Here is a 14109-nt window from a genome sequence, read left to right on the forward strand (position 1 = left end):
ATGCCCTGTTCTTTCAGAATTTTGCAAATTTGTTATAATTATTCTTGTCAAATGAGGTTGCGCAGGATTTGCATATCAGTACTTCAGGGCGTAGTTTGCAGTGGGTGTCCAATAGCCACCAAGTGACCCTGTCAATAGCAGAACTCTGAATCAGTTGAGCCACAAAGCCCTGTGTGTGTAGATTAGTCATCTTCCCAAGACAAGCGGATCACTGAGCCCTCGTTGGTTTGTTTCAGCCCACTTCTCTTGGGCTGTCTCCCTGTTGCAAGAATTCGTACTTCAAAATGCAATATTATTTTTTTTTCTCTGATGCGGAGCATGCTTGCAAGACCATTTTCCTGTGGGCAGAGTGGTGGTGGTGAACTTGCACTGCCTAAATAACGGTGTCGGCTCCAGGGCCTTGGAGGGCAGCAGCTCTTCCCGCAGCGGGTTCCTGGGTCGAGCGTGGTGTTTGTGTAAATCTCATCTCCGCTTGAGAGGCAACAGCATCGCTGGCTGGCGTGGCTATAAATTCATATAAATCGGAAACCCGTGCATCTGCTCGAAAGGATGGAGCCCGTATTTTTAGGCTTTGGCTGAAAACGGCCCCAGAAAGCTTCACCGCCTGACCCCCGGCCATGAAGCGCTTCACCGCGGGGCGAGGCGGGAGCAGCGGCCGTCGGGGCGCGCGGTGCCTCTGAGGGGACCGGCAGGGCGGGCGCTGTGGCGGCCTTTCTCTGGACGCTCGGGCGGGTTAAGCGGGCTTCCAGTACAACAAAGCCCGGGTTTTACCTCACGGACGGCTCCCGCGGCAGCCCCCACAGGAGAGAGCGACGGGGAGCTGCCCCGCTCCTCTCCACAGTGGAAGTGGCATGGAGGGACGGAGGGTGAGGGGGGGTCCCTGCCGCCCGCAGGGGGCTCGGCGGACTCGGCTGTGCAGCCCTCGCCCGAGGCGGGGAGCGGGCTCCTCTCTCGGGGAATCTCCCCTCCCGAGCCTGGAGGGCAGCCATCGCGCCTTCGCCCCTCCGGGGCGCTGCGTGAGGGTGAGGGAGGCCGCCACCCGCCGTCCCTCTCCTTCCCTCCGCCGCCCCGCCCCGGGCACGCAGGTGTTGGACGGGGGTGGGCTGTCCGCTTTGCCATGGCGGGGGCCGCGAAGGACACCCCGGAGCGCCCGGCGGAGGAGGAGGTAAGGGGCTGGGGAGGGGGAAAGGCGGCCCTCGTGGGGCTTGAGGAGCCCCTCGGCCACAGTCCCGGGGTGAGAGCGGGCTTGGGGTTCCGGGCGTGCGGAGCGGTGCCGCCCGCGCCCTCCCGCTTCGGCGCGCTGGATTTTTGTATTAATTGCCGGTGGGTTACGGGGAAGGGGATGGGCACTCTCGGGGGGGTGTTGGGGCAGCCTGAAGTTGCTGCTGCCGTGTTCTGTGTGGCGTTTCTTGCGCGGCGCAGCCTGTCTCGGCGAGGTACCTGAAACAGCTCTCCAACCCTTACCACCACCCCCCCCTCCCCTCTCTCTCACCGAGAAGCTCCGTGCGACTCCCGTAATTTCCCCTCGAGTACACTATACGATGTTCACTGTCCGTCCACTTCGGTGGCAGGAAAAAGCTCGTTGCCTTTCCACTGTCTCTTCCCTCCGGGGCTGTCTCTCCGGTCAAGGCAGGTGGGGTACCACGGGTGACAGGAGAGGTGAGGCGGGAGGGGTTCACCCTCCTCGGGAAGCCTCATCAACGCCGAACTTCCAGACCAGCTTTGCGAGTGAGAGGGTATCTAAATGCTTCATCTTCGGACTCGGTGCTTGCCGAGGTAGGAGCAGAGAGGCAGGTAAGAGGTGAGTGGGGACCCCCCTCGCTCCGTGGCTCTGGAGAGAGCATCTGGTAAGGCTGGGAAGGGACAGCTTTGAAACAGAGGGGCAGAGGTAACCTTTCACAGCGTGGTGGAGGGCGTTCAAGCCATGGAACTCATCAGGCGCTGTGGGCACATGCTGTTCTGGCTTGAATTTTTGTGTTCAGAAAGCATCTGGGTGAATTCATGGGAGAAATCTAAAGATATTAAACAGAGATACACTGGTTTTGGCTCACAAAGCTCCTCAGCGCTACATTGCTGGCAGCTGAAAGAATATCCTGTGAAAGCACCGCTCTATCCCGCCTTGTTCATATGCCCCTTCTAGGTGTCTGCACCCTAAGCCCTGCTCCTGTTACTTCTTCCACTCGGGGGTGGACTGATGTCACTAAGAAACCTGAAAACAGTCCTCGACATACTTGGTGTGAGGGACCTGGGATGCCACCTCTGACTATTGCACTCATGCTTTTAAGAGGCAGTTGTATGGTCACTCACAGAACAGAAACATTACCAGTATTAATTCTACGTTGAGAGAAAAGCTGAGTCAAAAGCTGCTCCTCATTAGCTACATTTTCATTGTTTCTCAGATAAACCTAGACTAGTGTTTATCTTTGAGTCACAGGTTTTGTTCTCTCTCCTTACTGCTTTTAAATTACTTGTTGGTTCAGTTCTGGACTCAACTGATAAAGAATAGCTTAGGAGAAAATGTGGCTGCTTCCCATGCCCATAGTGTTCATGCAGTATCTTCACACAGTTGCAGAGTTGTTTTCAATGTGCTTAAATACTTTCTTTAGAAATAGGATTATCTGTTACAAACATTGTATTCAACTTCTGTTCTGTTGGGGAAGGGAAAATTTACAAGCAATGAAAAGTATGGTTTTAACTTATAAGAGAATTAAAAATAAAGGAACTATACTGTATAAGCTGCATTAATTTTCTATAACAATGTTTAATCTTAAATAGAAGAGTAAGGAACAAAATCAAATCTCAGCTATTATACTTTCTTGGTTTACCTAGAAACACAATTAACTTTGATATGATGGGGGCATGTGTAGTACAAAATTGTCAAGTTAATCTGAGAAAAAGAAAAACCTTACAACTTCATTTTACCTTCCTTTCTCTTACTTCCCACCCCATCCTCTCACATTTCTTCTAAAGCTTGTAGAAGCAATTTGATGTTGACATTCAACTACACCATAGGGGTCTCAAAACAAAATTTTCATTGTAAATACTTTGTATTTTGTTGGTTATTTGACCACTGCCTACACATTCACATCTCTAGTGAATTTTCTGAGTCTGCTTTAAGCTTACTGACAAACTTACACAGGTGAAAAATCTTTCACTGGATTTCACAGAAATCAAGCAGTTTCTGTTGCTTGAGGAAGCAATGCAGCAGAGAAATCTAGCCTTCAGAGAAAAACCCTCTTAGTTGCTCATAGCCAATGTACTGCTGTTGGTCACACTGCTCTGCACAAGTGCAATGTTATCCTTCTCAAGACAGTTTCTGGTCTCATTTATTAGCAATATCATGTAAAACTAACCAAGGCTGAGGGACTTACTGTAACAGACAGCTGCCACGTGTATCTTTTCTACTCTTAAACTGTAAGCCCAGGAAGTTGGAAAGACGGAAATGTTTCAGCTTTACTGGTGCAGAGATGTACCTTCATTTTTACCACTGTGACATAGGATACTAAGGTAGAAAATGTAGTGATTACAATATAACTTCAATACAGAGAGTCAAAATAGATTATGGGCTGCTGCTTTTGGAAAGAGATACCAGAATGTAGAGTCTGAATGACTATTCCTCAGCAGGGAGAAACTCAGGGGCACTCAATGAAATTACGAGGCAGCAGATCTGCAATGAATGCAGTGGCATTTCCTTTCACTGTACCTGTCATTCACATGTAGAACTGCTGTGGTGTATTATGGCTTAATGTACAAATGAGTTCCAAAAGTAATTAGGCATGATAAAAGGAAAACAGGTATTGAACAGTGATCAGGATGTAACCTCCATTTCAGGAAGTTCATGAACGGTCGGTTCCCTGCATTTCTGTGGCTGACTGAACAGGACACCTCTGTATGCTATGTCTATCCGACAGCTTGTTTTATTCTGAAAATAACATTCACAAACAAAATTTAGTGAAAATTTAACTACTGCTGTGACTAAACTATTAACTTTGCTTCAAGGTGATCTGGGAGTGTGGTTCAGAAAGTAGCTGAGCAGCATCCTGGGTGTGTGTGGAATCACAGTAAGACTTCTTAAAAAAAATGTATTAAGATTGTAAATTTTCTCCCCACAAAACTGATGTAAAGACAGGGGTACTGCCTACAGCCTGTAAGTTTAGATCTTGGTTGACTGTTTCCTGTACCAAAACTTTAATTAGACTAACTCTTAAGAACTTAACATTCTTTGTGTTATAAAAATATTTTGGAATCATGTGTATTATATAAAGGCATTTACTTTTTCTGTGTTATCATGGCTTTAGCTGTTGAAAGGACAAGGGACAATGGTTATAAACTGCAAGAGGGATATAAGGAAGAAGTTCTTCACTGTGAGGGTGGTGAGGCACTGGAACAGGTTGCCCGGAGAAGTTGTGGATGCTCCATCCCTGGCAGTGTTCAAGGCCAGGTTGGATGGGGCTTTGAGCAACCTGGTCTAGTGAAAGATGTCCCTGTGAATGGCAGGGGGGTTGGACTAGATGATCTTTAAAGGTCCCTTCCAACCCAAACCATTCTGTGATTCTATGACAGCTACTAGGGAAAATAAGTGGGAAAGCAGCATTATGGATCTAAAAGGTTTTCTTAGCTTGTTTTGGGGGTGGAGCAGGATACAGGATTTACATAGCAGTGGTTTATGTCTCTTGATTTCAGCTGGAAGTCATCTTGCCAATGCTTGGAGATCAGAAGGGAAGGTATCAAAGGAAAATAAACTTTTAAAGTAATTTAATTTCTGGGAGGATGGAGGTGAGGCTAGGAGAAGGGAATGATTAAAAAATAAAACAGTGTCATAAAGTTTGAAAGTACACAGTCCCTGGAGCAAAGCTCAAGAGGACCGTGTTGTGAGTCGAGCGAACAAGATACTATAGACCCCACAATTCTAGTAAAGCTCACGTTTAATAGGACTTATGTATGAAAAATGGGGGGTTACTTTGTACAGCAAATATGTACATAGTCTGTTTGTTGTGTTTAAAATCTCTTATCAAATTAAACAGTATATTGTTCTGATGAAGTCTGTCTTGGGACTGTTTACCACTCTTTTTTTTTCCTGGACAGAAGAAAATTGCCAATTCAGAGTTCAAGTGAGGCCTGCTGTGGCAATACCATTTTGCAGCTCGTGCTCTGACACTGTCCATTTTACTTGGACATAGTAATGGGATGCCACCCCATCTTTCTCTGTGGAAACACAAAGAGGAAAGAGTCCTGATACTTGTGCTTGCTTGTCCACACCCACTCAGATAAAACAGTTCAAAGGAAAATTATTAGATGTTGAAAGGCTCTGTCTAGAAGTCTAAAACTTATCAAAACTCTGTTAGGTAGTAAAGATGATGGTACTTAGTAAATTTAAAAATGTTCAGAAGCTAGGTCATGTATCAGAATATTATCACTGTGGTGGGTCTCATTACCATATGTCTATTTTTATCCTGATCTAATGTAAGAATTAAGGGCTTGTGTAGTCAGTTCAGAGAGAGGGCAGACCCAGGATTAATATTGCTGCTTCCCTTCATGTTTCCTGGTTCCTGCTGACAGCAGTCTTTAAAGAGGGTTTGAAAGCCTAAAAGTCTAAATTCAGGTTGGATATGTTGTCCCTTTGAAAGGAATACAAGATTAATGAACAGTCATTTTCTTCCTGTATTTTGAATTTTATGGCATGAAATTAAGTCTTAAGATTTTTTTAAAGGCTTTCCAGTATTCTGAACTTCTACTATTGGAAAACACAGTGTTCTTCATTAGAATTTCTATTAGACGCTGTGCATTTTTTGTCTTTTAATTACTGTTATGAAACCTTATTTTCAGCTTTTATCTTACTCTTATTTGGCAATTCTGTTAGAGAGAATATTCTTGGATGCTTACAGTCCTTTTCAAGCATCAAAAGGCAAATGAGAAAGCACAGTTTTGCAAAAATTTTTAAACATGCCTAGAATGACTTAGAGTCCTTCCTAAAGAGGACTTGTGCCCTAAAATCATTTTCCTTATTATGCCAACTTTCACAAAAGATATAGGAAAGTCAAATCAAAAGGAAGATGTACAAAGTCAAGTGACTTTGCCAGGGTCACACCAGCGTTTTGTGACAAAGTAAGAAAGGAATGGAGCCCAAATGTTTGGGATCTATTCGGTCTGCATTTGACTGTGGAACTTTCCTTCTCTGAATGTTGTCTAATTACTATGGTATGAGAGTATATATCAGTTATTATGGTCTGAAAGATTGATATAAGAAATCGTGTTTTTTAGAATGTTTTCAACCTTTAAAAAAATCTGAATTAAACATTCAAAGACAAAACTAAGCTCAGAAAATAGTGTAACAGTATGTGCACTTCTTTGCTACTTCTTGCTTGTTTGTAGACTTTTTCCTTTTTAATAGCTTGCGAGAAGCGGGTAGGTAAGTCTAGCTTCCCTTGTAGGGACACTGTAAGCTGGTTTTAGGGGCTGAATTAAGGAACAAAACCATTAAAAATCAAAGCAATGAGCATCCAAATGCCTGTTGGTGATAGGGGTTGAGGGCATATGGATTTATTAGTGGAACACCTGTGAAGCGAATACCTGAATTTGGTGTTAACCTTAGACTTCAACCTCATGACTTCTGTAGCTTTTAACTTGTGTACCTTGTTTTTCTCATCATTTGTTCTGCTTCATCTTGAACAGGAATACAGGCTCTCGATTTGCAGCAAAATATGCTATGCAATAGGAGGTGCCCCAAATCAAGTGGCAGGGAGTGCTGCTGCTTTCTTCCTACAGATCTACCTGCTAGATATAGCCCATGTAAGTAGCACAAGAAACCTTTACAGATTGTAGACTTACCTCAACTCTGATGTTGTCAACAATGTCCCTGGAATGATAAAAGGTGAATTAGCTAAAAAAGCTTTTCAATTGCCTTGTTATCATTGTCTTGCTATCATTGTCTCTAGCTGTTTAGCATCCTGGAAACTCCATAAACTTATCTGGAAATACTTTTTTTTCTTTTTTTCACTAGTTTCCTTTCTGTCTTGAAGTGGCCATTGTTCACTTTTATTTTGGGATCATTAATAGAGCCTTAGGCACTGTAGAGTTCACACATTTGCAGACACAAGAAAAAGCAGTTGTGAGGCTTTGTTCATTTGGTTTAAAAATCACTGCAGTTGCACCCAGTAGTCGACATAGTTTCACATAAATTTTATTTGGTTTGTCTAGGGTAATTTCTTTGTAAAGAAAGCTGAGTTATCCTTCCTGAAGGTTCTTTGCTTCTGGTCTGTGGCTTTCTGGTGCAGAAGCAGACCTGGTAAAACAAAGCAGTAGGAGTCATCCCATTCATCTGACTTTCAGCTGCTCCAGCTAGATTTCAGGACAGCAGAGAAACAAAGAAAATCAATCCATAAGCATTTTTTACTGTTTTGGATTGTCTTGTATGTCTGTGTGGCACCTAGGTGGGAGAGATAAAGTATTATAGGATAGAAAAAAGGATTTTAGGGAGTTGAGGCCAAATTGCAGGGAACCCAAGAACAGCTGTAACTGAAACTACATGAGTGGCTTTCAGCACTGACGACTGTTTTTATTTGCTGTAAAGAACAGGACCTTCTGGATCAGATATCATTATCCATTTGCTATTTAAGATGTAGAAATACAGGATGTCATGACTTGGGGAGTGGAGGTGTCTGAAAGATTGGGTTTATGGTTTTCCTATAAAAGTCTGATATCAGAAGCTGAGGTGTGACTTAATCAAACTGGCAACACAGTAAGACTGGTAAGTAAAACTGAGATCTTGAGTGTCTTGTTGAGATCAAAGTCACAAGATCTAGAACAGGGGCCAGTTTTGGACAGCAGTGTCAAAGGTGTCAAGTGGATGGTGTGGAGTCTGAGGAGTTGGAGGTGGAACAGGTAACTTGGAGATGCAGCTCTGACTACAGCTGTTCCACAGTCATATCAAGGATGGCAATACAAGTCACTGGAGATGATGAAGTAGGAACTGAATGAGAAAGACACTAATACAATTTTCCCAGGGTTCTTATAAATATGCCAATTTCCCCACTCTCTGCTTATTACAGAAATTGAACATTCTTGAAGCTAGGATCTATTTATTTCTTTATATGTTTGTGTACAGTGTCCAGAAAGCTGGGGTCCCATTCTTGCATTTTTGCGCACTACCTAAAGAAATGACGTAATAGTAATTATTTTGTTAACAAGCTCCTACTGAAACCCAATAATTTTACTTAATGTTTGTAGTGATACACTTACTACTTCATTAAGGGGCTTAATTATTTGTTCCTTGATGGTTTGGCTTGTTCTCTGAAGTAAACCTGCAGGGACAGGATTTATTTCAAGGTCTGATAAACAGCTCTGAAATCCTGTGGTTTTTTTCCACACGTTTTCAGGGGAGAGCATGTAATTTTATAGTCACTACCTGGATTTAATTCTTGCCCACTCAGAGGGCCTAACTGTTTTAGCTCTTTGAGAGACTGTGAAACTCGCTAGGTGTAATCTTTCATACATAATCTGGATCCTTTCTAAGAAAATTACATTTGCATTCACTTTCTGTAGCTTACAGTTTTCCCCTTTGAATTCCACGTTCCATCTAAATTGCCTGTATAAACTACAGACGTATAAATGTAACTCCAAACCACACAGGATCCTTGAGTCAAATTACTAGAAAACACCAAAACCTCTGATAATAGGATCCTAGTCTTTATTCCTTTCGAGATGGGTGAATTTAACATATTTTATTTTGTATTTTATTAACACTGAGAAGTTTCTGGCACTGGTGGTGACAGACACTGTCTAGATTTAGGGGCTAGGAAAAGGCAGCCAAGGGATGTATAAGCCCATACCGATGATGAAGACAGGGTGACTACGCAGACTCCACTCCTAACATAAAAGAGGTTTTAATTTTCCTCAAGGCTTTCTTCCACCTCTGTTTATCTAATATCCACTTCCTTTCTGTCTATTCAAGTTATCTGAACAAAACACCAATGCAAAACCCACCTAATTTGAAGTTTTCTGTGTCCCTCATAACTGCAGCATTTCAACCCCTGTATCTTTCTGACTGCTATTTTGTTCTTGTTTTGGCTGACCTGTCCCTTGAGAAGCAGTAGGGACTTCTGAGCAGTTCCAGTGCAGCCCCCATGGCAAGTCTGCCCCAGGGTTGGTGGGCTACTTGCCACCTTGGCTGTGGGAGGGCACAAGTCAACAAAGGTGGAAGAAGTGAATGTCAGCAAACTGCTGTGGGACACAGCATAATGCTCATCCCACACTGCAGCAACAGGATGCTTGGAGAGCCACTGTCATTACCTGCTGGAGACTACCATTCCCAATCCTTCCCTGTTCATAAGCTTTCTAGGTTGAAATATGTGTCTTGGAGCTGGTGGTGTTAGGAAGATTGGCTGCCCTTGCAATTTCACCTAATTTGGGCTAAAATTTAACAGGTGTGATTACACAAGTGCATAGCATCTGCCTTTCACAAAGGTCATCCAGGACATTCAGAGATTATTGCTTCCTTCTTTCACCTCTGAGGGAATACCTACAGCAAATTCTGCAGGCAGGGGACCTGCCCTAGCTGGAAGCCATGTGATGCTGCCTGGGAGGTAATAAGCTCTGCAGAAAAGCAGGGGATACTAGCTCAAGCTTGGTGTTGCACCAGCTGCATTCGCCAGGCTTCCCACTGCGTTGGAGCACTGATAGCATGAAGAAGCATATAGATGAAGGGGTTTTGTCTGCTGCTACTGTTTAAGCTGCATAGGCTGTTCCAGCAGCCTCTTGCTCTTTTGATAACTGATTTGAGGAATGTTCATGTTTATATAGATTTCAGTGACATTTTAAAGGCCTATAGTTTCAGTGGCATGAACTGAGCTCTTGGAAGAGAACCCACTTTTTTTAACCTTTGTGTGATACAAATTCCTAAGATCTGTACAGGTACATGTGAAAAATAACTACATTGCCTGGGATAAACTGTATTTCTATATAGGCACTTAAGTATGGTCCTCCTGGGTTACCTTCAAAGGTTTTTCTACTTGGCCATTTTATTCTTATGTAATCCGTGAACATTTTTCAAGTGAGATTTGTTGGACATGTGCTGGCAACTTTGTTTTGAACAGATGTGCCTTATGCAGTTCAGTTCTGAGTCAATAAAGTCTGCTGTGCTACAAGCTCTTCCACAGGCACGTGCCACCAGTTGGCAGCCTTGTTGGTAATCTCAGGAGATAAAAAAGCATGAATGCATGTAAACAGCTCCCTCTACTTTTTTCTAGATCAGGTCAAGATAAAGATATGGGGAAATGGGGCCGTGTGGGGAACAAAGTGAGGGGGTAATTACAGAGGGACTGTGTCAGGTTTTATGACTAAAACAAGGACTTTAGTCTACTATTTGACTGAGTCATTTTCCTAGTTCTAAACGTATTCATAGGCTCTCATTCCTTGCACTTTTCCCCTCTAATCCCTTCTTGCATGGTGCCTGTCTCAATGTCTCATTTGTTTGCCACGGGTAACCAATAGTAATTTCTATGACAGCAGCAGACATGTTTTGTAAATGAACTATCATTATTCTTTAAAACACTGAGGTTTTTTTTTCTGGAAAGTTGCTTTATGCTGTTTCATTGTATTGTCAAACAATGGCTCTTGTTTACAGTATTCTGTCTGTACTTTCAGATTACTCCATTTCATGCCTCTTTGGTGCTGTTCGTTGGCAAAGCCTCAGGTGCAGTTACTGATCCTGTTGCTGGCTTTTTTATTAGCAAAAGTAGATGGACAAAAGTTGGCCGGCTCATGCCTTGGTAAGCATAAATGTGTACATATATTTACACACACACACATATATATATATGAGAATATTGTGTGAGTGTTGTGATCATACAGTCACCTCATTGAGTTAGACTCATTTTTCTTTGCCTGTTTCCCAGACATCAGTGATTGTATTCATTCTACATATATAAAATAAAAAAGAAAAATTGTCATGTCGTCTATTTTCCTTTAACTTGTTTCCCATGAAAACACTGAAGAGATTTTCTACCACTGGAGATGCAAACAAATAAAGCCAAAACACTGCATTGTTAACAAAACTGAAAGCTCAGATCTAAAACTTTCTTGAATCTGTGGTTGAATTTTCATCTTCGTCTAGATTTCTTTAGTTTGGCTTCACTCCTCCACAAAGTTGGAACTTGTTTCTACTTGTGTCCTAGTGTGCCTTCACTTCCCACATGAGCCTTCCAGGAGCTCCGTTAACTTTTAATTGTCTAGGCCTTTGAATTCAGTAAAGGATGTGTGCATACATGTGGGACAGATTGTGACACCGTGGCACTGGATGGGCAACCAGCACTGCCCTGACGCTCTGTTACATTCTTCCTTACAGCAGTCATTCTGGTCCTGCTTCTCTTACATCCCCATAATCAAAATATTTAATTAAAAAATCACCATGACTTTTATAATGAATGAGATGCTATAACATTTTGATCAGCATTTCTAAAGGGACAGTGTGATGTTTCACTGTGACATACTTATCCCTTGTATGCATTCTAGCTAGTACACTTGTGCATGTGCTGTCCATGTGCTATAAGGAGAGGTTAGAAGAATTAAGGTTACTCATATAGGAAGGAGATTGACAGGTGTGAAGCAAGAAAATTGAAAGGGGTTGGTCCATGTTAGAGGAACCCAAGCTCATGTATGCCACAGGGCATTTATTTGTTGGGTTTTTTATATTTTGGAAGTCAAGGGGTGACTGAGTAGTTTGTGAAACAGGGAGTCTTTCATCACTGCTCTATCTCATGCATTATAAGGATGTATTGTAAGATATTTTGAATTAATTACAAACTTTGAATTCACATAACCCCCAAACTTGATTCACAACAAAAATCTAAGATTAAATGTGGTATCCTGGGCAAAGAAGTTGAATATTCATGGAGAAATTCAATTTTTTAGCTGGTGGTTCTCTTGCTGTCGTATGGTTTTAGGGCTACAGAAACTTGTCCATGGGCAGCTTATATCTGACAAAGGATAGAAGGCAAGTACATGTTGGAAGAAGACCGAGATCAGCTGCTCTTGGCCCTGGTAGGAACAGGGCCTTCAGATCAAAGTTAAGCTTTTTGTCAAGAGTCCCATGGGAAAAGAGGAGCTTGCTACTGTTTCTCTTTTCAGGATTTGGTTTGTGGCCAGATAAATGGAGTGATTTTTAGTGAGCGCTGAATTAACTGAGTAACAAAGTTATCCAAAAACAAAATGACGACATTTTTATACAATGCAATTAGATATATTCTGATGCCTTTTTTTTTTCACTTCTCTGAAAATACTGCAAATACATGTGTTTATTGTTAGTGTTAAATCAGTGTTACAGTAACTCCCATCCTAGCACAAGCATGAACTTATCAGCCCTTTACATTGTAAACCAACTATGGTACAACTTGCACATCTTACAGGAAAAGTGCTTATCTAACCCAGCTTTAATGTGTGTTCACCAAACAGCTGCTTTCTTTCCAGAAGTATTTTGTCTGTTTTTTTGGAAATGGTAATTTTTTCATGGGAATTTTTTTCCTACACTTTGGAGGTCAGACCATATTTATACAAAGCAAAAAATGGGTCTTCTGTTAGCTTAAAAATACTTCAGTATTTTGAAATTATTCTGACTTCTTAAGTGTATATAGTGAAGCAATAGAATTGGCTCAGTCAGAAAAGCTTGCCAGCAAAGCAAGAACATTAGTAAAGAAGGCAACATTTAACTATAGCTTAATACTGTACTCAATATAATAAGTCATCAATTACTATTGATCTCTTTTATGTAATGTGTTTAAAAGGCATAAGCAGACATTGACTTGAAATACACAAACCTGGTAAAATATTTTGTCAAAGGAGATAATGGTAGACAATCAGATATTCAGCAACTTCAGCAAGGCTCTGAAAACTCACATTAATGAGGAAAGGAAAATATGGAAAGAGGATGGAAGGGGAGAAGAATACTAAGAGGGTTATTGCTGAAAAGTTGCATGAAAAATTGACTATGAAAATATTTTACTATGGTGACTCTGTCTGGACACCAGTCTGGAAGAGCTCATGCTTTTGGAGAGGAAGGTAGATTCCCTGAGATGTGTTAGGATTTTACCCTTATTTGTGTTTTCCATTGCTGACCAGCTGTGGATGAACTGTGGCCTGGGGACTGGGGGGACAGAGAATACCAGAACCTGGCACTTTCCGTGTAAATGCTCAGCTCCCACTGATGCTGCCCCTCCCAAAGAGCAGTGTGGGAAAGCCATTGTTTTACTAAACTATTTACCCACATTACTCTTTTGTATTCCAGGTTTTCAGTTCACGATTGCAAAATAATCAGCTGACCCCCAATGTCAGTAGTGCTGTTGTGAAGGGATTAATCTGTTTTCTCTTTTATGTGTTTGCATATTTTTTGTTGGGATCTTGGTCATCTAATTACATTGTTTAATGTCTGATTTACAAGAATACAGGAAAGCCCTGATGCTGATGCAGCCCAGACTTTTAGGAAATAATAACATCTCACCACTTCTTCCATATCATGGAGTTTGACAAGCGTTGTGTGCCTGTAATAATTTTTAGACTAATGTAATTAATGGCAATGTCTGGAATTTAAGTTTCTGTGGTTCTTTTTTTTAAAGTCACCTTCTTCACTAGAAAATGATCCTTTTGCGTTTGAAGTGATTAGGAGTTTTGCTGTTGAGTTAAATGCAGCAAATTATCATATACCCAAGTAGATACAGACTGTAGGAACTTTTGCAGTGGGCTGTTCGTTACCTTTTATGCTGGTTTCAGCATTTTTAAGTGTATCAACGTATTTGCACTTGCTTGAAGTAGCAATGAAGAGGCTAAGTTGAGAGGAAAACTGAAGGCATTAAAACTGGAAGAGGGAATGCTTGGTAATAAGTAGGCTTATGTAAAAATTGCTGAAGTATGAGAAGACGTGTGACAATGGAGCTTAGTTTTCAGTGGTCCTTTCTAATAAATGTGTAGTCTGAGACATGTACTAAGGAATGGCAATATAGGTATGCTGTTACAGTGCATGTGCAAGGAAATTGAGTCTGAGTGGGATATTAAGTATAGCTCTTTTCCTTCAGATTTGCTGGGGTTTTTCCATTTTATGGAAGTACTTGTATACTTTTTATA

The 14109-nt window shown here is 41.9% G+C and overlaps 1 protein-coding gene across 4 annotated transcripts in view; it reads left to right on the top strand.

Annotated features, from left to right (window-relative positions):
* The first annotated feature begins 867 nt into the window (after positions 1-867).
* Positions 868-14109, top strand: part of MFSD2B (major facilitator superfamily domain containing 2B) — a 44551-nt gene continuing 31309 nt past the window's right edge. Inside the window, exons 1-3 of one of the 4 annotated variants that reach the window (XM_010584255.1) lie at positions 868-1165; positions 6673-6789; positions 10642-10766. In XM_010584255.1, the coding sequence (XP_010582557.1) occupies positions 1118-1165; positions 6673-6789; positions 10642-10766 (290 nt within the window). In that variant the 5' untranslated portion in view covers positions 868-1117. Of the gene's footprint in view, positions 1166-1369; positions 1802-2140; positions 2235-6672; positions 6790-10641; positions 10767-14109 lie in introns of those variants that run through there. The other 3 variants (XM_010584254.1, XM_010584256.1, XM_010584257.1) reach the window with 3 other exon arrangements.

Source organism: Haliaeetus leucocephalus, unplaced genomic scaffold, assembly GCF_000737465.1.
Source record: "Haliaeetus leucocephalus isolate CR32 unplaced genomic scaffold, Haliaeetus_leucocephalus-4.0 Scaffold964, whole genome shotgun sequence".
Lineage (NCBI taxonomy): Eukaryota > Metazoa > Chordata > Aves > Accipitriformes > Accipitridae > Haliaeetus > Haliaeetus leucocephalus.